The sequence below is a fragment of the Grus americana genome, chromosome 8 (assembly GCF_028858705.1).
Source record: "Grus americana isolate bGruAme1 chromosome 8, bGruAme1.mat, whole genome shotgun sequence".
Lineage (NCBI taxonomy): Eukaryota > Metazoa > Chordata > Aves > Gruiformes > Gruidae > Grus > Grus americana.
In genome coordinates, this window is record NC_072859.1 from 31,705,088 (window position 1) to 31,718,025 (window position 12,938).

Consider the following 12,938-nt stretch of genomic DNA (forward strand, 5'->3'; position numbering starts at 1 on the left):
AAAATAGCATAGAGGTATTAAGAAAACCACCCAAACTCAAAACTCTGAAACATTACTCCATTTCATCTGAACAGATACCATGTATTTGTTTGCCAATAGTTGCATTGTACTAAAAAAGTCACAGTTACAACTACATCCTGTTGCAGTTTTAAGGTACCAATCTGCTTTCAACTGTGAATCACTGTCTTCTATCGCTGAAAACAAAACAAAGTGTGAAGTTTTCTTTAGCTTTTATTATCACTAGCTCCCCTGTGGAAGACGTGTATATCATCACCTTCTCACGTTGGGCTCCTTGTCACAGGTGCCATTCACACACTGAGGTAAATCACAGAATCATACAATGGTTTGGGTTGGAAGAGACCTTAAAGAACATCTAGTTCCAACCTCCCTGCTGCGGGCAGGGACACCCTCCACTAGAGTATGATCAGGATCTAGCGAGCATTTTGCTAATACTTGAAGGCAGGGTGCATGTCTGCTGCACCCAGCCTAGAAACAAAACAACTTAACACAGCGAACCCAAGCGTCTTCCAGCCGGTAGCCTCTTGCTCCTAGGGCATGGAAACGACTTCTCGCCGAGCAGGCCTCAGCACCCAGCCACCTCCACCCGAAGGGCCCCGCGGAGGACGTTTTCGCCCGCTGGCTCGAACAGCGGCCTCCACTTCCTCCCCAACCCCCGCCGGCATCGCCGTTCCTCTGAGAGAGAGGAACCGCACCGTCGGCTCCATCCGCCTTTTCTTTGTCCTCCCTGTCTGGCAGCGCCCTGACGCCCAGAGCTGCCCTTGGGTGCTGACCTCGGCTGCCGGCCCTCAGCCCCCGGCATCCCGCGCGCGAGCAACCCCCCGACCTTGGTGCTGGCGACTATCGTGATATGGGCAGACGTGAGAAGAAGGGGGGGGGTGGGGGGAAGAGGGAGACGTGTCACTCTGCGGCGCCCGCCCGGGGCACGGGGGGGCAGCTCTGGCCGCCGTCACTGCTGGATGTCCTTGGGATCTACTCCGGGAAAGACCTCCTCCACCGGGCTCCCCTACTCACCACCCGGGAGGCGGAGGAGGAGGGGTTAGACCGAGCCGACGCGGAGACGCTGTCGATGCCGGGACGAGGCAGAGGGCGGGAGGCGGGACGGGACCGGCACCGCCTCAGCAGCCGCCTCAGCTCCTCGGTTCCGCGCTCCTTCCCTCAGGCGGCAGCCTCCGCGGCTCGCGCCGCCCCCTCGCCGCCACCGCCGCCGCCTCTCGCGCCCCTCGCCGCGACCCTTGAGGAGGCTCCGCCCCCCGCCTCGAGCCCCGGCGCGCGAGGCGAGACGGGCGGCTGAAGCGCCCGGAGCCGCCATTTTGTGGCAACCTCGGCCGCGGAGGGAGGCGAGCGGGGGTGTCCCTTCAGGAGGCGCAGAGCCACGCTGGACGTCCTTTCTCTGTGTGGCCTTTCCTCTGCTGTTGCTGTGAGGCCTGTGCGCTCCCCTGACTCACCTGACAGATGGGGTTGGCCCTGATTCTTGTGTCGCTGGGCCCAGCTGTGAAGAACTCCCAAGCCAGACCTTTGGGCACCTTCAGCTTTCAGAGCTCATGGGTTTTATGCCTTGGGCTTGCTTGCTGGTGTTTTTGGAGACCTGAGGTGTTGAAGTGCTTCCCACTACCAGAGAGGGCTGTCAGCTGTACAGCGACAGTGGTAGGTGAGGAGGTGATGTTTGGCTTTTCCCAAATCCAAGGAAAAGGCAAGCTGCTAACCTAAGTGTACCTTCTGGCATATTCGTCTAGCTGATAGAAGTACATCTTAAATTATGTGATGTGAAAAACAGATTATTTGCTGAATGAAGGGGTGAGGCTGGAGCATATGTGGTAATGACAAGGCAGCCCTGGGGCTGTGCATGTAGATAAAGGCGCTCTCATTGCGAAAGGTAGAGAAACAGATCTTTGCCTTCAATAGCCACATACTCTGTATATGAGCACAATACAGTATTCAGTGTTTGCTGAGATATTCATTAGTCCATCCCTTTTTATTACCAAGGCCTTCTGCTGTGACAGTTCTTGAGCATTGATGTCCACTGCCAAGGAAAATAGTGACCAGATCTTGGAGTATAGGCCAAGAAGAAATCTTACATAGTGTTAGGTAGAAAGTACAATTCCTTTTAAGATCTGCCCAGCCTCCATTATGAGAGGCAGGAAGAGCAAAATCTCTCAGTCAATTAGCACAACATAAATTTTTTTGACTATCAGCTCCAGTAACAACACCAGCTGAGCTGTAGCAGCAGCAAAGCACTTTGTCTAACCTAAGGCCTGTGTGTGTCCCAGCTGTCAAGAAATGAAGAACTGAGATGGAAGCTCTCATGAATGTCTCCTGATGCATAATATCCTTATTTCTTAGACTTTGTATTTGCTTGCTTTTCTTGTCGTCTTTATCTAAAATTCTCCGTTCCTAAGCCAAGCATGAAGGCTTTCTACCATTTCTTCTGTGAAGCAAATGTCATTCTTCTACCTCACAGAGTCTATTTCAAGTCTGCTGAAAAACGGGTTTGGGTTTTTTTCTTTGCATATTTATTTTTGTTATTATTTGTTTCTCCAATCGCATTATTTAACTCTGTCTACATAGAGGGTTATAGGAGCTATTTCTGCACTCCTGACTCACCTAAATTCCTGTGAAACTCAATGGATGTTTTGAGTGTGCAAGGACGGGACTAAAAATTGTGTTCTACATTCTGCTCTTCTAAAGTCTCCCCGAGTGGCATCACTTAAAATTAGAACTTCAAAGCAGACAAGCAGCAAATATGGCACAGGTAATTATAGGATCTCTCTATCAGATACCAACACTAAATGTCTCTCTGTATGAAAATCTGATAAACAATTGAGCAATTGGATAGTTATAAAGTGGTGTTTTTCTCTAAATAGACATATAGTGAAAAAAACATTCTAACTAGTTGTTTATACTATGACTCATCTTGAAATTCAATGAATATATATGCATATAAATATTTTTTTCTGAGGAAATAAGAGACAAAGTTCTATGCCTTAGAGAGATAGGTTAAGACTTGTTTTGTAGCTGAGATTTTGCTTACTGGCCTCATCTCCTCTTCAAAAAAAGGACTAATTCACATTTTTGAAGACAACCAGAAGGCAAGGTTTCATGCCTTCAGACTGCATGAGACCCACTTAGAGGTCATAAGTGATGTATAGGTTTTCTGATGAACCTCAGCGTGGCACTGAATTTCATTGCTCAAAAACTGATCTGTAGAGTGAATTAAGATCATGAAGCATTTTCACAGCTGTCTTTTTTTTTTCTTTTTTTCCCAAAGATGAAATGCATATGAAATACTTGTGAACTCTGTACATGGTAGGATGGAGCTCACAGAGTCTTTTATCATTACCTGTCCTCAGCTCTTTGCTTCAAGTTGTTGTGGAGGAAACCACTTAATATCAAAACCCCTTGACTGAATAGATACAAGCTTATCAAAGCTTTTGCTCTCCACATACACTGTACAAATACATGATGCAGTAGTCCTTAGTACAATTAACCAATTAACACATTAACTGGTAGAATTTTCCTGCGTAGATGTGTCCATTAGTGTTTGTGTATCTTTCTATATAAGTAGTTGTACTGAACTGAATGAGATTTTGTATGAAAAGCCACAAAAGACTATTGGATCCCTTCCTACTAAGAAATATGATGAGGGCAACTTGTGATGTTTAGTAGTTACAAAACTGGCAGAAATTCTGAGAATCTATCGCTTAATAGTTTTTATTCTCCTAGCTTCTAATTCTTGCATGTAATTTGTAGACTGCTTTTGAAGCAGCTGACCTGCATAAAAACATAAGTGAAAACAGTAAATACGGCAGAATTCTTCTACTAGATCTCTAAAATGCAAAATTTATTTGAAGAGACTGAAAAAAGGGAGCATTAATTAACTTTCTATACTTGAGAGATTTTGCTTAAGTCCTTTAGCAGAACTGAGACAATTATAAAGCTATCTGATTTCCAACAACAGAACTCCACAGACCTGTGCTAAAAATGAGCATGCACTGCTGTGCACAGTGCAGTGGCTACAGCATAGCCACATCCAATTACTTTCAGGTTGTTCCACTTAGCTTTTCTGGGTGTAACTAGACTAGCAGAAATGCTGAGATTTCTCATTTCAAGCCTCACAAGGACCTAGGTTTATTTAAAAAAAAAAAAAAGCTGAAAAAGGTTGGGTGTGTATGCCACCTGTACTGTTGGGCCCACAAGTAAAACTTTCAGTACAAAATTAGAAATGCATTCTCATTCAGTCTTTCATTTAGATAATACAAAGTCTCCCTAATTGTTTCTGCAGTGCTTGATTTGTGCTGGAGTAGGACTGTAAGAGTGTTTTGCCTGAGGGAATAGGGATCCTCATGAAAATGAGATGTGAATCTTGTCAGGCTGCCTGACGTGTATGAAATTTTAACTAGATAAATCCTGCTACAAGGAATTTTGTTAGAACTGCTGAATAACAACCGTAAAAGTTCTGGAAGTTGATTTTTCCTGCTCTGATAGTAATTGTAATGACTCAAGATTAATTTTAGCATTAATAAAAGAGGTAATTGCAGTACTTAAAACGCTGAGGCAAATCAGTGGAAATGCTTTGGAAAAGATAATTATACCTGCACAAGGAAGACTATCTGTTTAATAGCATTAACTGGTCCAATTAAGGAGAAGTGGAGGAAGGGCGGACCCGTTACTTCTTTAACTATTCTCTGAAAAAGTGGGTTTGATATGCAAGCAACAGAAATTGGCTTGCTTTTTTCCTAATGTGATTTCCCACGCTTTAAACATTTTAAGGACTATTGGGGGGATCTTGTATCTAGTTACCATTAGGTGCTTAACATCCCAGACATGCTGGTATTTTACAGTCTAAACAAGAAGAGAGGCATTGGGGTGTGTTTATTTGGCAGGTGTTTTTTTCCACATTGTTAACCTAATCTGGCCATAATCCCAGTCTAAACATCCATAAAGAGATTATTCTTAATCGGGGGAAGATGGGACAAGAAGAGGATTCTCTTTGTTGGCCAGAACAGCAGCAGGTTTGGGCCATTTTACCACTGATAAGAGCTAGAGCAGGCTACAGGCTGGCTGAAAGCAGTGCAGGATCTGCTGCCACAAAGCTTTTCCCTAGGGCTTGCCTGCTCTAACATAAATAGTGACATGTGTGTCTTTGAGTATAGGTGTGGGAACGCACGTGTGTGTACACGCACCAGTCATTTGCAAACTAATGCAGGGATTTTGTGTCAATGCGTTCAAGAATACATACTTGCATGTATAAGCAGGCAGGGATTTTACCAGGGGGAATAGAGGGAACAGAGTTTAAGTGGGTTTTAATCCTTCCATGAATCCTTATCTTTCATTTCCTTGCTGTAATGCTGGCATTGCTTTTGGCACTTTGCTCAGATCTGAAGCAGTTAAAAAAAGTTTTAACTAAAATTTAAAAGCGAAGGCCCAAACCTGCCTTGTGCAGTTGCACAAAGGTAGCTGCCCTTTCTGTACAGTGCTACTAAGGCAGCCCTTCACCCGTTGGAATTGCCAAACATAATTTAGACAACAGACAGCTCTACCTTCGTTAAGGCAAGCATACCCACTGTTACATAATACAGACAGGTAATAGCACAAAGGCACTCTTTCATATCAGCTGTGGATTTATTTCTGTCTCTGCCTACAGATAGATGCATAAATATGTGTGTATTTATACCTACAGAGTATTAAAACAGCATTCCAGAACAAAACAATCCCCTGAATACATTTATGCCCGAGCAGAACTCACAGAAACTGATACAAGATTGATGTTAATCACATTGTTCGGGGCACTGCTTGAAAGCTGTCAGCCAGCGCTGCCCAGAACATAAACCCACTATCACTGTGCTGGCTCTACCCACAGATCCCACTGCAAAGACTCTAAAGTCTAATTACTTAAATACAAAAAACAAACACACCACTACATCATCCTGTTTTAATCAGGAAAAGGATAACTAGAAATTGCAGAGTTATAAATTTCTAAATTAGAATGAATAATAAAAAGCATTTTAATTTTTCAGAATTTAAAGCTGACAAGGTATTAATTTTGTCCTTTTCAGTGAGAGCATCAGCAGTGGACAGAAAGTCAAACAAGGCGAACATCAGGGACTGTTACAGAAACATACTTGCTCTACCATGTTCAAAAAAAGAGATTAATATATAGCCCGAGAGGTGGTATGACTGGAGCAGCAGGAAAGAAATGAGTACTTAGCAGGAGCAACAGGTATGTTTGGTTTATTAAAGTCCAGGTCCTACAGTAGCTTTACATAGCTTTATTTAAGTAGAATGATCTAATCCAAAGAGAGGTTCTCTGAGCTCTGCACTGCAATTAATCTTCCCATTCTTTTGATTAATGGCAGATACATACCTTATCCCTCCTATTAAATGACCCTAGTGCATTTCCAGTCCCCTAGCAGCACACAGTCTACTGGTGCTGGATGATTAACAAGGAAATAACTGACCACAACACATGATTTTCATGGGGCATTGCTTTAATGATTAATAAAAATATGAATGGCACCACAACAGCCTCTCTTCTCAATCTCAGCTTCTAAAGAGGAAAGCAGGAGCCAAAGAAAGATGCTGAAACTGTTACCTGTTAAGATTTTTTCAACAATTAGTCACTTTTGCCTCTCCTAATCAAAATTATGCCTACATGTTTATTTTCTGCTTTAATACAAAATCTCATCATTAACCTTTTTTTTTCTCTCTTACAACAGAAATGAGAAAAATGCAGTGATTTTAAAAGAATGTCAAAAACCAGATTGGATCCCCAGAAAAGATGGCACATCTCATGATCTTCTCTGATGGAAGGACAGCACTGACCTCCCAAACACATAGCTTTTATCAGCTCTGCCTAAGAAAGTGGTTAAGCAACGTACTTGGAAAATTTTCATTCTGATCCTACATTTCTTCAGCACTAAGGGCTACTCAGCTCTAGATTTTTAATTTAATCTGTTTTATAAAAGCCTAATTGCAAAATTGTGTGGAGTTAGGCTAAGTTCTGAATTTTCCTGTGACATGGGAAAACTCAGCCTGGATATTAAATTCTCGCTTCATCTTCTGTCAGTACTAACGTATATACTTGACTGAAAAACAACCAGCTTGGACGTGTTGCCAGAAGGCACACTATAAATTATAGACCCTGCTCCAAAAGTTTTTGAGTATTAATACTGCTGATGCAATTGCATAAAAGTATAATTTTGGGGAAATGTGATCCATCCACCCCATCCTGTATATCCAAAGCCCAAATTTTTCCAGCAGGTAAGTGAACAAGAGTGAGGTTAAATAGAGATGGTGTACGTTCAGCTAAAAATATTAAACAAACCCCCCCACCCCCAAACAGCAAGTCTCTTCCTCTTCTCTATAAACAAAGGCAGAAACAGAATCAAAGCTTCTTCACTTTTTTCCTAGTACCCTATTCGTTCAGTAGAATCAGAGATGCATATTTAATAGTTTGCCATAGAAGTAGTGCATTACTGACTGTTATTAGAATTACAAACTAGTAATGTTGAAACTAATTAACGGAATAAAAGAGCTGACCCTGCTGCAGTGCCTATGTGTAGCAGTTTCATTTTGAATGTGAGCAGATTAGACTGATAGGACTTAAAGACCTCCCTACAATGTACAGAGAATATAACTGCCAGTATTTCAACATTTAACAACTAGCGTTATTTTCTTTAAAATGTCCTTCATGGTGGATATGACCTCCCAAACAAGGAACACAGCAGATGAGTAGGTAGCAAAGAAGTCCAGTTCTAGCATCTTGGCCAAATTCCAACTTCAGTAATTACACTCTGCTCTTAAATTTCCCCTGCAGCTCTACTAGAATAAAGCACTTTTTCAGCTTGTCCTGAAGCATTGTGTAGTATTTCTGTGAAGCTGTACGACACTGAAAAACATCTCCTCCCATTAACGCTGCAAGGGGAATTTAGGTAGACAGAGAGCTATAACCAGAGTTTGAATTTGGGCAGAACACCAAGGTTAACTTAGATTTGCATTGGGATCAAGGATCCTTGCTGACTAGGAGTGTCAGACCCTTCTTAAAGAGCACAAGTGGGAATAGCTCACTGTGCTGCCTGAATACAAATGCAGAAAGTTGGGATCTCCGCAGCTGGAAGTGTTTCCTAACAAATGACTCTGTATAAAAGCCTCTGGTGCTGTAAAGTATCTTACCAAAACCTTACTTGGTTATTTAGTAATATTTATGAAGTTATTTGTTCATAAAAAAAAGTTTCAAAACAAAACAACCTAAATTTTAAAAGTCTTTACCAACAGAAAAGCAGCTGTATAACCCAGTTATTTCAAGGCAAGTATTTGAATTTCAATAAGTAGATATACCAAGAACCACTCAAAGACTATTTAAGCAAACTGAACCAGGCCTGCGGTACTAGTGAAAGCATTCTATGTTATGCTAAATAAATAGCTCTAACAGTTTTCTTAGTCTCTAAATGGGGACTCATTTAAAATATTTAGGTAAATTAGTTTATACTCAAAACCAAAAAAAGTCATTCGTACTAAACTAGAATAATTTAGAACAATCACTGTACAAATTCCTGTAGAAAGGAGAAAAACCTCTCCAAATCCATCCACATCCACTGAGTGTTTGCTCTTTGTCTTTTGTGCTTTTTTTTTTCCCCCTTCTTTTCTTCCTGTTGCTGCCTTTCTTTTTTCCACATCAGGGCAGCTGTAAGCTTAGTGCTTTTATTTCCTCCATTTCTTTAATCTCAGCTTTCTCATATTTTCGTGTCCGCAGCCACCTCAGAATAACCAGCACAGTGACGCCAAAGCCAGCAGTCAGCATCACCACTGTGACTACAGCGCTAATGCTAGCAGCCAGTTGTTTCATGCAAAACTCCGGTGGCTTTTCATCAACATAGTAAATCTGTAGTTTTTCAATATCCAGAGCATCTCCATTGACAGTTAACATACTGTTGGAATTAAATACGGAGTCATCTTTAATATCTTTTTCAAAGTAATAGGCTACATCAGCTATATCTACATCACATCTGGATTTCTCATTCTGGTTCAAGCGGATTTGGATAAGTGGGGAATCATACTTAATGGCTGCAATGTACTTAGGGTGCAGTTTGTATCGGCTCTCAAACAGGTGTTTCAGGGCGTTTCTTCCATCAGGCACATCAAAGGCACTGGACCTTTTTTTGTGTATCAGTTCAATGTAGATCAAGCTTGTTCTTACCAGTTCACTGCAACTCAAGCTTTTGTCACCCTTTTCACTTCTTCTTAGTCCAGCAGTGTTCACACACCAGCAAGTATCAGTTGGATTGCACTGCCTGGCTTTGAAGATCTCACTGTCCTCACAGTCTGGATTGTAAATGCCATCACTGTCTAACAGCCCATCGGGATGGCCCTGGAAGTGCTTCTCCTTCAGGGAGATCATTTCTGCCTTCATCAGCAAGCATTTTGAAGTCAGCGTTGAACAGTCTACCTCACGATTGGAACCTACCAGCGTGCAGGTGCAGTTCCCAGAGTCGTCCTGGGCACATACTGTCCACTTGTTGGTCACACACGTACAGTTGTTCTGCGCTGATGAAGCTACCGCAAGAATCAAACCCAGCAACACCCCAAACAGAGGTTCCATGCTGCAGGTGAAACGCGTGGATAGTCCCGAGTGACAGCAAGCAATACCTGAAGCTTTAATCCATTCATGGAGACTACTGGTTTTTACACAGTGGTGTGCTGCTCCCTTTATCAGGATTCAAATCGACCCACCAAACAGGTTCTCCTTCCAAAACAACTGGCATCTCGTACCCAAATCTTGGAGAAGTCAACAAACTGCACTTTCATCTATTACTTCTCAGGGAGTGGCACCAACACCTGCCTCCAGCTGCCTGTCATCCCTCGCCCTTGATGAGGAAACCACCAGAAGAGACAAAAGCCAATCTGAATCATAGCTCCTACCTTGGGCTTCCCTTACGGGTTAAAGCACAAGCAGCTTGCCCTTTTCCTTTAGGCTTTTATGGATTATGTAAATGCACAGTGAAGGAATTTCTCCCATTTCAGCTGGAAGAAATCCTACTCCTCTACTGCCATCATGGTTTTTTCTGTGTCTTCCATCACGCAGCTTCTGTATCATTCCACTGACTAGATTCTTATCAGTTATGGACTTCCTTTCTACTTTCATATATTTATAAAATAAAGCCTTTTGGAGTTTTATGTATGCTGCCTGGAGTAGCTGCCAATTCAGGAGGACGGACTGTCCATCAGTTTGATGGCTGCTCTCCTACGTACAGAGCACAGGAATGCAGTCTCATCTTCCAGCACGGAAAGGTCCTCTCCCCCTTTTCCTTTGGCACATCCTCATCCCAAGGCAGCACTAGGAATGATAATTTTCATGCTTGCATTACTCCTACAAAGTTAGCCATTTCTGAAGAAATTTTTCACTTTGAACTTTGAGTAATGCCTTTCGCAGTACACTCCAGTAGCTCCCAAGCATCCTAATGATCTATAAACCATGAGTTACCATTTCGATGTATTTTTGGCAGCAGCTGGAAGATATTTTTGTTTGCATTAAGCAAGTCCCATTCATCTGATTTGTCAAACACTGTCAGACACTTTAATAAATCATTATTTTGGGACCAGTAATGACTACAGAACAGTGTAGATGCCATTCTCCCATCCACACAACTAGCCCGCTGCCTTGTGGTCAGCTCCCTTTCCCTGCCCTGCAAGCTGGGCTACTTGTCATGATGGCTTGCATCTGTGTGAACAGTGGGAAGTTACCCTGGCTGCCAGTGAGTATTTATAACACCGTACAGGTTTAAAATTAGAGCTCCAGCTGTAAATACCCTCTACCACTAGAGAGGGGCACAATCTGGAGTTGAACTTTGCAGCTAGACCTATTTCTGAATAAGCCACAGAAACACACGCTATTTGAGGGAGCAAAGACAAGTTCGTCAAATTATTCCTGGCTCTGTTACGGCACATTATCACACCTTTCCATTTCCCCTTCCTTCAGATAAAAATAACAGGAGTTACTTTTCTTAGAAAAAAATTCAAATCCACAGCTAAAACTATTATTAAATTTGCTAGGTATTTCAAGTTGTCATACTGATGATTCTTTGACAATAGTTTAGTAACTTTTCCCATTTTTAATTTCTAAGTCATTTACCCATAATAATCTGCTTTTTAAAAAAATTTCACATCCCTTCTTCAAACTCAAAATCCATTTAACTGTCACCTCCATACTCATATCTTGTATGATAATTTATTTCACATTATGAACTTTAGAGAGAAGAGGTTTTGTTTTTCTTCTCTCTGGGGGACAGAGCCACAGCTGCTGTAAACACAGCTTGCAGCTGGCTTCAGTGAAGCCAGAGCAACTCCTATAGTGCCAAGAGCTGCATGGCTCTCGTGCTTAGAAAGCAACATATAGACAGGCAGGAACAGGACTTTTTGGTAAATAATAGTTTGCTTGTATGCTGTTTACAAACATTCATGTTTGATCTCAACTTCCTATTATCATTGGACAGTTTCCCCTTAGAGACACAGTGAAGTAGAGAAAAATTAAGTGGTTTGTCAAAAGTAACATATGGAAGAAAAACCTCAGGTAACTAAATGAGAGAGACTGTTTTCCGTACTGGTGGGAGATTCTCAGTGCTGTTACCTTAATGAAAAACTGCACTCCTTGTCTCTTTCCTCAAAGGTGGGCAGAAGCATGACAGCAGGTTTAGAATATACTCATCACGAAGCAAAAAGCATAGAACAGTGGCAAGAGAAGGGCAAAGAAGGAAAAATTTTCAGTTTTGCTGACAGCTGCATAAATTGCCAAAATAAAAGTGCACTTTTCCATTGACCTTATTGTACTGGTGGATTTTCCCCTCTGTAAGTAAGGGGACAACAGACTTATCTTAAAGACAAAAGTATTTCCAAATATCTCTCTATGTATTTATATATATTAAAAAATATATGTAATGCCTCTATGACACTAAAAAAATGTATTATTTCCTTTACTCCATGCTAAGCTGTAATGGCATGACAAGAGTTAATTATTTAGAACAGCAGGCTGTAAAAGGAATAATCCTGTAGGAAATGTGGAGTGCGTTATTTCTTTAGTGATCTCTGCTTCCATGGAAACAATTTCTCAGCACAATTCTAAATCTCATAAAAATAGGGCACTAGGTCTATGTAAAACAGCAAGACATTTCCAATTAAACAATGAGAATGCTTTTATCTAGGCCATTAAATACTTTGTTCAGCATCAAATACAATTACATTGTTCACTGGGATGTTAACAGCCAGCTACCTCCCACGCACTGGCTCTGTGGGCCGGCCGAAGTCACCCTGCACGCATCCTGACGTCCCACGCCTCCTCAGCGAGGTTCACGGGAACAGCACCGCATGTTTCCTTCCCTGTGCGATGCCGGGTGCACTGCTCTGCCACACCACACCTTTCCAGGTGTGCCGTACAGCTCCACACTGCTCCCTTTCCACCTCCACAACACCTCCTCGTAGCTCAGTAATGCCCAGCAGACCAAATTCTCTGCTAGCACAGCAGGAAAGAGTAAATCTGACTCCTGCTGCTGGCAGGAAGGGATCTAGAACCAACAAACTTCAATCAAATTTGGGTAATTAATATAGTTGATTGAAATGTAATTCAGAACTCAGTGGAGTTGCCCATGAAAACAAACCCATGACATTTTTACCTTAGTGATCCTACAGCCAGGATTAGCTGTGAAAACAGCGTGGAAAATACCGATCTGGCATCCCTGCATTTCCTGAAGGACACTAAAGCAGAGGGTTTGCAGGAACACATGAAAGAAATAGATCTATACCAAGGTACATGGCTACTGCCCAGAAAACGTCATCGCCAGCCAGAAGTTTAGGTGTGTTAGTAAGAAGAGTTTTGCTCTTGGTTCAAACCATTTTGTATCAGTAGTGACAACGCTCCCTCTAGTGGTACT

At 42.2% G+C, this 12,938-nt stretch overlaps 2 protein-coding genes and 1 long non-coding RNA gene across 8 annotated transcripts in view; 1 reads left to right on the forward strand and 2 right to left on the reverse strand.

The window, feature by feature from the left end:
• OMA1 (OMA1 zinc metallopeptidase) overlaps window positions 1–12,929 on the reverse strand; it is a 29,884-nt gene extending 16,955 nt beyond the window's left edge. Inside the window, exon 1 of one of the 5 annotated variants that reach the window (XM_054834538.1) lies at window positions 12,681–12,929. The gene's annotated coding sequence lies outside the window, so the exon portion shown is untranslated. The other 4 variants (XM_054834537.1, XM_054834541.1, XM_054834540.1 and 1 more) reach the window with 4 other exon arrangements.
• On the forward strand, window positions 769–7,566 carry LOC129209717 (uncharacterized). 2 transcript variants are annotated; one of them, XR_008578173.1, is made up of 4 exons: window positions 769–878; window positions 2,587–2,770; window positions 6,075–6,238; window positions 6,735–7,566. It is a non-coding gene; the product is annotated as an uncharacterized LOC129209717 (long non-coding RNA). The 2 variants fall into 2 exon arrangements; XR_008578172.1 differs by lacking the exon at window positions 769–878 and adding an exon at window positions 1,451–1,665.
• Window positions 8,374–9,616, reverse strand: TACSTD2 (tumor associated calcium signal transducer 2). Its single transcript, XM_054834542.1, has one exon. It carries the CDS (start codon window positions 9,614–9,616, stop codon window positions 8,693–8,695), a length of 924 nt encoding a protein of 307 aa, XP_054690517.1. The 3' UTR covers window positions 8,374–8,692.
• Window positions 12,930–12,938: the final 9 nt, after the last annotated feature.